Source organism: Heteronotia binoei, chromosome 9, assembly GCF_032191835.1.
Source record: "Heteronotia binoei isolate CCM8104 ecotype False Entrance Well chromosome 9, APGP_CSIRO_Hbin_v1, whole genome shotgun sequence".
Lineage (NCBI taxonomy): Eukaryota > Metazoa > Chordata > Lepidosauria > Squamata > Gekkonidae > Heteronotia > Heteronotia binoei.
The window spans coordinates 64,641,357-64,654,803 of NC_083231.1; the positions used below are offsets into that span (position 1 = coordinate 64,641,357).

Genomic DNA, 13,447 nt, shown 5'->3' on the forward strand with positions numbered 1-13,447 from the left:
CAGTACCAGAGCTTGCAGTAAACCCAGGTGCCAACTTTGCTGCCACATACACCCAGACAACACAGTCACTGGACCTAACAGCATTAACTACACCATCTCAGGCTCATTCACTTGTTCATCTTCCAACATTATATATGCCATTAAATGCCAACAATGCTCTTTAGTTCTCTACATAGGGCAAACAGGACAAACCCTATGCCAAAGGATAAATGGACACAAATCTGACATCAGGAATTACAGAACTGAAAAACCTGTTGGAGAACACTTTAACCTTCCTGAGCATTCAATGGGTGACCTCAAAGTAGCTGTTTTACTGCAAAGGAATTTCAAGAACAGAATAGAGAGAGAAATTGCTGAATTACAAATTATTATGAAACACCTCCCCAGGACTGAACAGGGATATTGGGATTTTATCTTATTACATATGCTAAAACAACTCTCACTGAGTATAGCTATACATCCACAGTATTCCAATGTATTTCTCGTTTAGAACAGTGTATCAGAATAATTTTTTGTATTGACATACTCAAATAAGGGATATGGCTCTTTATCTCATTACATACACTAACCCTTCCTCCACTGTATTTAATGTATTCCTTTTTTTCTAATGGCAAACTATAATTATGTTATAACCTCTTGAGTAACTATACCCTCTATTTAAACCCAAAACTAACAAAGCCAGAATGTTACCCAGATTTATGGCACTTCACACCTACAACATCAATCTGCTTTTTATCACCCTCCAATGTTGTTTTAGCTCAGTTAACATTAACTAACAAACACATACCCCAATTTGTGATTCTTTTAATCTGCTAAAAACATTCCCATGATTCTACATACAAACTCACTGCCCACTTATATTAAGAACTTCTGGTTGCCATTCCAATTTTGTCTGACATGAAAGCTTACATTCTGAATAAAACTTAGTTGGTCTTAAAGGTGGAACTTGTCTACTGCTTTGTTTTAATACCAGAATTGGGGAGGAGAGCCAATAATGCTTGTTGGAGGTATGCGAAACACAAGAAGTTTTCACTTGCTGGCGGACGGCACTGATAGAGGGAGACAGAAGAATCTCCCTAGGGAGAGAGTTCCAACATTTTGATGCCATGACAGGGAATACCCTTTCTTGGATTGTTACTCATCTAGCCTCAGATAGCGGGACAACCGAAGCAGGGCCTCAGAGGATGACTGGAATGCATGGGTAGGTTTGCGTGGGAGAAGGCAATCCTTAAGGTATGTTGGTTGCAAGCCATAAAGGGCTTTAAAGGTCAGTACCAGCACCTTGAATTAAGCCCAGAAGCAAACTGGAAGCTCCTGTAGGTGGAACAAGACTGGAATTATATGTTTCATATGACTCACTCCAGTCAGCACTCCAGTATGCACAAGCAGGATGAATTTTGCCCAGTGCATTAAAGATAACAGATTATATTAGATGAATGCCTCCTTGGAGAGATTTTAGGTGCTTTGGAAAGGCCTTCTGAGAGGCTTGTCTCATTCCTGAAGGTCCAGGGAACCTAGAGAAGGTTCTCAGATAGTGCTCAGCCTATTTCCTGCCTGGTCTTGAAGCCTCCCTTCTGTTTCACCCTGGACTCTGCCCCACTTCCCTAGACCCAGTCTGGCCCTGTGTCATCTTGCTCTGGAATTGATAAAGGGTGTCGGTCAATTACCTGCTCCCTAGGCTACCAATCTGCCATCACCTTCCCCTTCCTCCTGTTGCTCAGCCTGGCTTCATGCTCTTGTTTCCCTAGGCCCACGCTGGTGGTGGCTTCCCCACTTCTCTTCTTACTACAGTGGCTGCTGTGATGCAGAAGGAAGCAGATGACAGACAGCTGTTTGGGAGCCTGATTTGGACCCCGGGCCGCATGTTTGACACCCCTAGCTTACATTGTGTAATCTGCCTTGAGTCTCTAAATGGGCTATAAATAAAGTAAGGAAGTCAGATTACACCTTGGTAAAATGAACCATTTGAAAAAAAGTCAAGTTGTTAGTCAAAGTAGCTGTGGCTTTTGGTGTGTATGTTTTCGAAACTCAGGGAGCCACTATTTGCCCCACTGGAAAACTTGTCTTTTCCCCAAAAGGGCAAATAGCAGCTCCCTGGGGCTGTTTCAACCTCAGGAAAATGGCATGGGGGTGCTGAAGCCTCCTTCTCATGTGCCATATACCCAGTCCAGATCAGGCCTGCATACATGAGGCGCACAGAACTCCCAGTGCATGTGCGACTCAAGTCCTCATGGCAGCAAGAGGACTTTGTTTCATTGTAAAACCAGGGTGACCCTTGTTCAGGTTTACACCTGCCTTTTTTTCTTTTCAAGGTTAATGGGAGAGCAGAGGATAGTTCTGAAAGGTAAAACCTTGCAGGGGTGGAAGGATTAAACACCCCTTCTGTGTTTCCCATGCAGCACATACCAAATTGGGCCCCTGTGACATGAAACATAACTTTAAAAGATGCTGAAATGATGGTTGCATGCAGATGTGCCTCCCTGCAGAATGTAACAAGAGGTGTTCCCCCCCCTAAAGGGGGGAAGCTGTTCTCATCCGCAGGTACACATACTTACCTTGAATAGAGTGAATTTTCACCGCTTTATTCCATACATCAGACAGGCTATTGGCTTTATGTTGTTTTCAGCTGCTTGTTATGTTTTATTCATTAAGTATATATTTGGTGTCTTTTTGAAAAGGCCAGTCTGCTTTGATTGTTTTTTAAAATAGAAACATTCCTGTGGATAATGTGTGTTCAGGGGAGGAGGTTTTTGATTATCATAAGAGCCAGCTAATGAGCACTATTTGCACAGCTGTCTTCTGGAAGCAGGAAGAAGCAATTGTTTCTAAGTTTTGCTGTTTTAGGAAGGTTATATATCGCTCCCCCAAATGCATAGATTCAGAACGGGTTCACTACTTAAGATGTGTCTGAATGTAACCAATATGTCCCCCAATACAGTTACTTCTGTGTAATGTGCAGTTGCTGCATTGTCAGAATAATTCTTCATGAAAATATATGCTGAGATGAAAGTTGAATATGTAGGCTAATCAGATATATTTGGGATGGACCTTGACTTGTTTATGCAGTACTTATCTGTAGAGAATTTGTTGTCATGCAGATTACAGTAGCCTTTTGTCACTACTTACAGGTTGCTGTAATCACTTTCTCCACATGAAATCCTGTTCTGCACATGAAATCCTGTTCTGTGCTGCATAACATATGGAGAGCTGGTTTGGTGTAGTGGTTAAGTGTGCGGACTCTTATCTGGGAGAACCGGGTTTGATTCCCCACTCCTCCACTTGCACCTGCTAGCATGGCCTTGGGTCAGCCATAGCTCTGGCAGAGGTTGTCCTTGGAAGGGCAGCTGCTGTGAGAGCCCTCTCCAGCCCCACCCACCTCACAGGGTGTCTGTTGTGGGGGAGGAAGGTAAAGGAGATTGTGAGCCGCTCTGAGACTCTTCGGAGTGGAGGGCGGGATATAAATCCAATATCTTCTTCTTCTTCTTCTTCTTCTTGATTCATATTCTGGGAATTTCCTCTTGTCTTTTTCTCTCCATGTGATTTATTCCTATGTCACTTTTTCTGTACATTAAAAACATGGTTTTGTAACCTGTGTACTAGAGGTGACAGGTGGGGAAATGAGTGTCATAAAACTGGCTACTGGCTGGTCATTTAACTGCAGATATTCAGGCATTTCTGTACTATATAATCTCAATTATCATGTTAATTATCCAGCAATGTTGTCTGTTTTGAGTTATACAAATGGATACAGGGTCTTTATTGATCTGTTGCTCTGAATGCTGACATAGTTTAGTTCTTTAATTATAGACAATGACCCTGATTTCCAGCATTTCCAGTATACCTGCTTCCTTCTTGATTGTGCTTTACAAAATAAAACAATAAATCTGGTTTTGTGTATGTTGGTTAGTTTGCCACATATCTGTTATGTTATTATACTCGTGTCTACTTACTGGCAGATTCTTACATGTAGTGAATTATTTCCAGATGCTGCTTAGAGACTTGCAGCTATCTAAATGTCTTGGAATAGAACCTAAGAGGATAAACCATAATGTAAGCCATGTGCTTTCTCACTTTTAAATACTAAAGATGGCAGATAGCATCAGTCCTTGCATGTACAGACAAATGGAACTCTGTCTGGGTTAAAGGACACTGCACTTTAGAGATCTTTTCTATCCCATTTCCTACTCATTCATTCCAGATCTGCAAGAGAGTTAATTTCTCCAGCACTTTATATGTTATAATTCTTATTCTCAGCCCCCTGAGATGGTGGTTAGACTTCTAATTTTTTAGAGCAAGGGCTGCCCCACTGTGCCATGATTAATTTTTTTCAGGTTCAGGTATTCAAGAAAGTATAGCATGTATTTGGCATAGCTAGTATGTGCACTGGCTCCTCTGCATCTTTCATGTCATTCTCAAGCCACCAGCTGCCTTGTTGTGAGTGATAGTCCCTATTAACACTTTGCAGGCTTTGCCTCTCAGCAGTGGAAAATTTGCACATGCAGCTATTGTCTTTCGTGGCTGCTTAGCTGGTGAAAATGCATTCCACCATGTAGAGAGATGTTTGAATGGCTTGCAACGTGGAGCAGCCTCCGTGCTATTGCATTTCAAACCAGTACCCAAACACAAGGTTTCTCGTGTGACTTGGTTCCTAGGATCAAAAGCCCTTTTTGTTCTTTTAAAAGTGGGTTCTTCCTTGTCACTAACTTAATTTAGAATATTGATGTAACAGGATAGTTCTTTTGAAGTTCCAGCAGAGAAACACTACTTAAATCCTTATTAGCTTACTGGCACTGGGGATTGGTGACCCTACTTATTCTAAAGATAGACTTTGATGCTGACAGCTCAGCTGGAGTGTTTTAGCTTTGAGTAAATTTCCATAAATGGAAAGAGCAACTGGAGATTGTGCGTGTGCGTATACCTTCATATGTGGGTGATATGTAACAGGTGGCTATATATTGCTGGTTTTAAAAATCCATGGAGGGAAAAACAAAGATTTTAATTTTATATTGTTATCTCTGGTAATAACTGCTTATAACATAGTTATTGACTAATAATTTTCTTTGTAAAATCCTACTGCAGGCATAAAAGTATCCAACCCCTAATGTTAAGGCTTCTTTTAGCATTGCAGAATGATTGTAAACTTGCATTAGTAATCTAGATAAAATGCAAAACCAGTAGTCATCTACTTTTTTTTTTTGCTTTCTCTCTCATTGGGAGAGTGATTCCCTCCTCATCTACATGGAGCCCCACTATCCCAAGTAACTGTTAGTCCATGTAGATCTCCTGACCTAAGTTTGTAGAAGGGAACCGAAGAAAGATCTGTAATCTTACACTCATAGATGGTTGCATTCGACCATTAGTAAAATAACTGCCTGATTCTTGAAATGTCTATATGAAATATTTAGAAAGCTTTTGGCATAAAAAATTAATACCAGCACATATGCTTCTTTTGGACAGAGTAGGCAAGTAAACTGTGGGGGTTGGGGTTTCAACACCCACCCACCCTGAACAGTTTTGACTTGGTACCTTTGAAGCTGAAGCTCACTCATGAATTTAAAAGTACTTTATATTGTGGGACACAGCTTTAGTTGGGAAGGCTGCAAGCATGCTTAAGTAATATCCTTAAGGGTTAACACACAGCTAGGCCTGACTGAGAAGTAAAGGCAGAAGAGATACAAACAATGCAGCCTTATCTATAACAGAAATATAACTTACAGAATGTCTTACTGAATGTCTATTGCATTTCTAAGTAACAATGGAGGTGGGGGGTTCTTAGAGCCCAAACTGGATTTATCTCTTAAAGGCACATGCAACGTAGAATTTCTTCCTGTGACATAAATTCTGACCAGTGAACTGATGCCAACCTGGCAAAATGCATTAGTAGTGTGTAGCTGACTTTCGTGATGAAATTATGCTGAATGTTGCAGTCCATTAATATGTGTATATACTGACATGTGCCAATGTGTCATCAAGGCTATATAAAATACTACCCACCTTGAAAGAGGGTAGAGCAGCTTAGTATGCAGGCTTTGGCTTAGCTTCTCTATTGCAATAAACTTTTTTCTTCCTCCTCCATTGGACTTCACTGAGTGTTTCTACACTTAGAGCACAGATTTGTGGAACATTAAGGCCTATTTCAGTGTTGGCATATATGGACCACAGAAGGTGGGTTGAATCCCCCACCTCCAGTTTTAAGCTTGGCACCATTAAATTTGACTGGGGCTGTGTAATAATATGAATCTTGGTATTACCTATGATAGTGATGCCAGTTTTCTGGAAAATGTGAACAGAAATTAGTTATGGTTCACTACATTTGTTTGACAAGGAAGGAAGGCATGTTGGTTTCTCAGACAGCCAGCATGGTGTAGTGATTGAGGTGTCAGACTAGCATCTGGAAGACATTGGTTAGAAACCCCAGTCTACCAAGCAAGCTCACTGGGTGACTTTGGGCCCATCACATTCTTTGGGCCCGTCACATTCACTTAACCTACCTCACAGGGTGATTGTTGTGAGGATGAGATGGGGAGAAGGATGTTGTAAGAGACTTTTGATTCTCCATCGGGGAGAACTGTGAGTATGAAAACTGAAATACTACTTTATATGTTTAAATATTTCAAATGTTTGCCAGTTGCTAGAAGTAGTTAAAAATACTTGATTGGGAGAACAGATCAATAAAACCAATTCTAAACATTACTTAAAATTTTTAAGAAATTTCTCCTAAGCAGAAGCTAAGTGGGGTCAGTTCCGGTTAGTATATGGATGGAAAATTACCAAGGAAGTCTAGGGGTTGCAACACAGCGTCAGGCATTGGCAAACCAACTCTGAATATTTCTTGCTTTGAAAAATCTATGTGGTCTCCATAAGTCAGCTGTGACTTGATGGCACTTTCCACCACCATGTTAAGACTTGACAACTCAACATCATATATTTCCCTTAAATCATTTAAATCTTAAGGGAAAAATAAGGCCATGAAAATGTGATATACGGTATACTAATTTAGCACTTCAAAAGTGTGTACCTCATTTGTCTGCTAATCAACAGTTAATTGCCTGATTTATTGGTATTCTACCTATTTTATACAAGAGTAAAAATGCTAAAAATGAATATTTCTAAAAGAATAGGAGGAAGAGAATAGAGTGATGCCTTCCCTGCTTTAAACATTACTGGGTCATCAAAGTTGCCATAGATTAAATTCTTACTATTTCTACCACATGTGCTTGCTGGTAACAGCTGGGATTTGATACAGAACTGAACTTCAGATGTTTACTTGCTGAGTGCTTTTGCCCATCTGCTATCTTTAAGTCTTTGTGTATTACAAAAGTACTTAACTAAAGTAATTGATATAGCTATTGTTCCTTATCAGCCTTTGCATACAGAGAGAAACGAAGAAATTACAGAAAAATGGAGCCCTTTCCTAGTCAGGATCACTATGGTATGGTCCCACACTGACATCATGACAAACTTCTGCTTGTTTGTGGCAGGCATGATAACAATTGGATGGCCATGTTAGTATAGTCCCTCCCTCCCTCCTCTCATGCACCAAACATGATTCAGTGTCCTGGTTAGGGAAACTTTCGATCTCTAGTTTGCTGTTAAATCTGATTGCAGGCACTTGGGTACTTGGAACTTTTTTTCTTTGCACAGACCAAGTTTCTGTATTGGGGTTAAACTATTTTTAGAATTCTGGTCTGTATGAAGGAACAAACTCCAGTTTGCAGACACCATAGCAAACTGGAATTGAATTTTGAGCTTTCAGTTGTGCTCCACATATGAGGGGGAAAGGGAGGTGGTTCATGATTGCAGCCAACACATTCTGCTGCTGCTTATCACAAACAGAGGTGTGTTGTGATATCTGAATGTTGCCAGTAAACTGTTGCCTAGTTTCTCTGGCTCAGAGCCCTTGTTCCTACTTAACTGTTAGGGTAGGGGGGCATAATGCTGTATAGAGCACATGGTTTGCATGCAGAAGGTCCCAGGTTCAGTCCCCATCATCTTCAGCTGAAATGATTTCAGGTAGCAGATGTTATGAAAACCCTGTTTTTACAGAGACCCTGGAGAGCCATTTCCAGTCTGTCTTGGTATAAGGCAGCTCTGTATGTTCACAACTGGATAGTTTTTAAAATATGGTAATTAATTCCTTCAGTGATTATACACCCAGCTAATTGATTATAACATAAAAACCACCTAGTAGTATTTGAGAACAAAACTGCTTTGCCCCAACGTTAAAGGAAGAATGAATTCTGAAATGTTTTCTCTAAATCTTCACACTTCATAGAAAGGAGAGCCAGCACGGTGTAGTGACTAGATTGTTGTACTAGGGACTGGAGAACCAGGTTTGAATTCTTGTTCTGCCATGGAAGTTCACTGGGTAATGTTGGGCCAGTCACTCTCTCAGCCTAACCTACTTCATAGGGTAGTTGTAAGGATAAAGTGGATGAGGGGAAAACCAGGTTGCAAGTAACTTTGGGTGTCCCATTGGGGAGGGAAGTGGCATATAAATATGTAAATTTATTTTTAGCTCTTAAGCATTTATTATAATGGAACATGTTTCTTTTAAGATTTGACTAATGGATATAGCTTATGTCACACAGTTGTCAACCAAATTATGTGTGTAATGGAATTTACTTTTCTCTTTATCCAGTGGAAGCATCAGTCCATGGCAGCAATGTGCACTGTTCAGACAAGACAATTGAAGCAGCAGAAGCCTTGCTTCACATGGAATCTCCAACCTGCTTAAGAGATGCTAGAACTCCTGGTATGTCAATAATACAGATGACTATTTTGGAACAGTGGTTTAATTTGCATTCTGTCAGAGCAGAGCCCTAAAGGCCTTTAATTTAGTGGTGTGAAGGACTGGGCTTCTTTCACCTTTTCTGAACTTTAATGTTCCCAAGCTTTGATACTTTTTCTTTTAGAAGCTAGTTTACAAATGATACATGAAGGCTGGAAGCCTCTGCCTTGTGGCAGTAGTGTTTTGAAAACTGCCCAAATGGGACAGTTTATCCTAGTTATTGCTTTGTGCATTACAACCGCTGTTTGGAGCAGCCATTGTACAGAGCTTCTTTCAGTAGCTTCTGTATGGCAAGTACTGTGTTTAGATTGATTGTACTTGACCTCAAAAAGGAGAGGTGGTTTGTAATTTGTGCATACAATGATATTTTTACAATTATTTGTATGTTTGTTTGAATTGCATAGATTGGAGTATTAAATCCTTCTATTTATACTTGGGTTAGTCAGTCTGAAAACCATTGACTAACAGAACAACAGAATGTTAAGACAGCTTAGTTTTAATTTTATTTCATTTCTAGAAGTGTTTCTGAACGGACAGATTTAAATTTGTCAGCCATTGCAATACAAATGTCAATTAAGGAACAGACTGACGACTTGTAGGAACACCGTATGACGACTGTGAAAAAAATGGACTTGTATTGGGGGTATATTCATTGGCTTGGAACCAGAGATGTGTAATTGGAAACAAATGGATTGTTCCTCTTGTGCAAGATTATATTAGGTTATGTTATATATTATAGTGCACAGAAATGGGTTGGATATCTTGCACAAGTGGAAACTGAATAAAGATACAATGTTTGACTTAGTGCAAGTGGCTACTACACTTTTGCATTTCTGCTTGTTCAGAACTCTTATTGCAAACAAATTTTGTCCTGGAGCCAAATGTCTATCTAGACTGCATTGTATTGCAGGATATTAAAAAGTCATACTCAAAAAATGCATTGGGGAGTGGATAGAAATCAAGTGTTTCACAACTCCTAGAGATTGTTTCAAACTTCAAGGCCTAGATGACCACTTCCACACAAGGTTAATTATTTTTTTTGTAGAGCTGCAGCTTTTTCATAATAACTCACACCAGTTCTACAGAATATTATGAGGTCACCTTTCTGTGAAAAGCTGTACCTGGAGCTTTTAATAATAGTTCCCTGAATCAGTGGTTTCTGGAAAAATCATGCAGTATTTTTGTACTCATATGTATTCAATACGTTACACTGTCTGGAGCAACAGCAAACAAAAACACTACCCTATTTATATAATCTGGGGTTGTATCATGCCCCTATTGCTCTGTTTTCAGAAAGAAACCTGCCTATACTTTGGGAATATTATTTACTAGTGGGCAAATGACTAGGGAAAATATAGACATGCTTTTGTATGCACGCTTCTGTACACATGCTTAAAGTCTGTTCATCACTCAAAAACTGGTGAATGTCTTGAGAATTTTTATTTAAAAAAAATCCTATCTCAGTTGATCTAATGCCTATGAGTTGTATCCAGGCCTGGTGCTAGGCTTTCCTACACCTGAGGACTAATTTAACTTTTCAGTGGTGATGTCACTGACACCCCTCCCTGTCAGGCTCTGTAACTTTATCATACTGAAATTATAGAAATTATAGAATACTAACCAAATGGACTCTCCATACTAACCCACAGCCTTTTGTTATACTGTTATATTGTAGCTAGCATGCATATCAAAGGGGGGACGTTTGAAGTGCTAACTTTGTTTAGGTTGTAAAAGGAGCAAAGGAATGTGACCGTTAATAGATACCACCGCTGGCCAGCATCTTCCCAGAGGCAAAGAGATAAGCAGGAGCTCTCATGTGAAAGTTTGCACCTTCACTCCCTGTTGTTTTGAGAATAGTGTCTTTGTTTAGATATCACTTTGATGTAGATTCCATAAGACTAAGAGACACCCATTCCCAGGTATTAGTCTCAACTTTTGTTTCCAGCTATGAGTTTCCAATAAAGTATTACATTGTCTCAATGAATACCGCCTTGAGTCTCCATCGCCTGACATTTTGAGACTAATCTTTTAAAAGAGGTTTATCTGAACCCGGCCACTTTGAAGTCGAATGGCTGAAAAAGTTCCGGATAACGAAGAACCTGCAGGGGAACCGAAAACTCCCCCCTGGCACGTCTTGGACATAGGCGCGCCGCAGAAATCGAATCCCCGTCCTACATCCAAAACCTATTCATCAGCCCGCAGCAGTGGAAGCCAAGGACCCCCACCGCACTGATGGATGCAGACCCGGCCCGACACGAGACCCTCCTCACCTGGCCCGCGACGGAAGAGCTAGGGGAAGAAGTTGACGCATCCCGCGTGAGCCCGCCCGACTCGGAGGACGAGGATGAAGGGGCCGGGGGCCTTGGAAAAGAAGATGAAGCCGCCCGCTTAGAAGAAAAAATCTTGGGGAAAGTGAAAACCCAAATGAAAGTGCTGGCGAGGGACCTCTGAAGTGAGATCCAGAGCAACACCCAGGCAATCGCCCGGGAAGTAGGGAGGCAGATCGACCGCATGCAGTCCCTATGGGAGATGGAACGCCGGCAGCCACGGGGATCGGGGCTGCCCGCGCCACCACCACCACCGAATCCAAGCAGAGGAGGCAGTGGGGGAGCCCTGGCACCACCTCCGGGAGGTCCAGCACCTCGAGAAACAGGAAAACCCTGGGAACTTGATCTCAAGTTCAACGGGGACCCAGAAGAAGTAGAATACTTCACCATCCAGGCGACCAGCTATATGCACTACTGGGGGAACTCCTTCCCTGATGAACCAAGCCAGGTGGATTATCTAGGATCGAAACTCATGAGAGTGGCCTGGAGATGGTACGTGAGTTTATACGAATCGAGAGGCCCGGAGTTGGGGAGTGTGCATGCCTTCTTACAAGCCATGCTGCGCCAGTACGAGGATCCCCTCCGAGAGGCTCGAGCCGTCAATGCACTGAAAGACCTGAAGCAAAGAACCCGCTCGGTGAGAGAGTACACGGCGGAATTCCAGACCCACTGTGCCCGGGTGAGAAGATGGAACGAAGTGATGAAGATCGAAGCCTACCAGAGCGGCCTTAAATCCGCTCTCCTGGATCTAGCCCTCCACCAGGCACGGCCAAACACGCTGGTGGGGTGGGTGCAACTAGCAGGCGAAGTAAAAACAACATGGATCGGGTGGCCCTACAGCGACAGCGAGAGGGGAGCAGAGGGGGACGTGAGGCTCGGTCAGGGGCAAAGACTGAGCCCAAAAAACCTACCCCCCCCGAGCAGCAACGCAAAGGGATCTGCCACCCACAGATGCTATCGGTGTAGCGACCCGGGGCATCTAGTCGGGGAATGCTTCGAGAAACCTCGAGCCCCCCCCCCCCCTTGCACCAAAGACGGCAGGTCCCAAGGCGAAGAAGACACTGGGGAGACCAAAGGAGCCCAGTCGGGGCAACACCGCACTGTTGGCGGTGCTTGATGAGGATTTTACCAGTGAGAATGAGTTGGGAGACGAGACAGAGCCGACGGGAAACGAGCACGACCTGCCCCTAGCGATGCCGAAAGGCAGGTCAACGCCACACCGGCACCACTGCGGGTGAGAATATCCGGAGAACTATTTTTAGTCCCCTTTATTAAATCCCAATTCCAAGCGTTTTATGCACACCCGGGCACTAATCGACTCCGGATGTACTAGAGAGATCTTCACCTCGAGGTTGGTCAAAGCACTAGGGTTAGCCAGGACACCTCTACCCCACCCACTACAATTCGAGCAGATGGATGGGACAGTAATGAGGAGGGAACCGTGCGTAGAAGAAACCCAATTCTTTCCAGTAGGGATCAAAGAGCACTGGGACATGGAAGTGTTTGTAATTGCCTCCTCCTCGTCCTTTGACGTAGTAGTGGGGGTAGGGTGGCTAGCGAGGCATCAACCAAATATCCAGTGGGCCGAGCAAACCATAGACTTTGACAGCAAAAAATGCACCCACCACCACTGGTCGGTAAAATGGGGCCCCTCGCCTCCCCCTCAGAATGAGAGACTATGCTTAACCATAGAAGAAGTATGGTCCATCCCACAGGAGTATTGAGACTTACGTAAAGTGTTTAGTGAAAAGGAGGTGGACGAACTCCCCCCCCCCCACAGAAGCACAGATTGTGCTATTGAGCTCATCCCGGGGCAAGAGTCACCCAAAGCGAAACTGTATTCAATGGGATGGGCGGAGAAAGCTGAATTGAGGAAGTTGTTGGACAAAAACTTAAACCCGGGGGTTCATCCGGCCAGCCACGGCACCGCTCGCGGCCCCAGTGCTATTCAGAAAGAAGGATGGGGGGCTTAAATTTTGTACAGATTTTCGTGGGATAAATGCCATATCCATGTCAAACGCCTACCCCATCCCCCTGATCAAAGACTTATTGAGCACAGTATCAGAGGGGTGCATCTTTACGAAACTAGATCTGAGGGACACTTACTTCCGAGTCAGAATTAAGGAAGGAGATGAATGGAAGACAGTGTTCAACACCCCCTTGGGACAATTCGAGTACTTAGTGATGCTATTTGGGCTACAGGGGCCCCCGGGAGTGTTTATGAATTTCATTAACGAATTACTGAGAGAATATCTGTACAAAGGGAAAACCAGAACCGTGGGGGGGGGGAATAAACTAATCACAGAAGCAGAACAAGAAGGGGAGGAGC

General features: G+C 42.8%; 1 protein-coding gene across 8 annotated transcripts in view; it reads left to right on the forward strand.

The window, feature by feature from the left end:
• The window catches only part of LOC132577182 (ETS-related transcription factor Elf-2-like), a 63,467-nt gene that overhangs the window by 41,197 nt on the left and 8,823 nt on the right, over window positions 1-13,447 (forward strand). For all 8 annotated transcript variants that reach the window (XM_060246745.1, XM_060246748.1, XM_060246746.1 and 5 more), the window contains one exon: window positions 8,642-8,755. In XM_060246745.1, coding sequence (XP_060102728.1) covers window positions 8,642-8,755 — 114 coding nt within the window. The remainder of the gene's footprint in view (window positions 1-8,641; window positions 8,756-13,447) is intronic.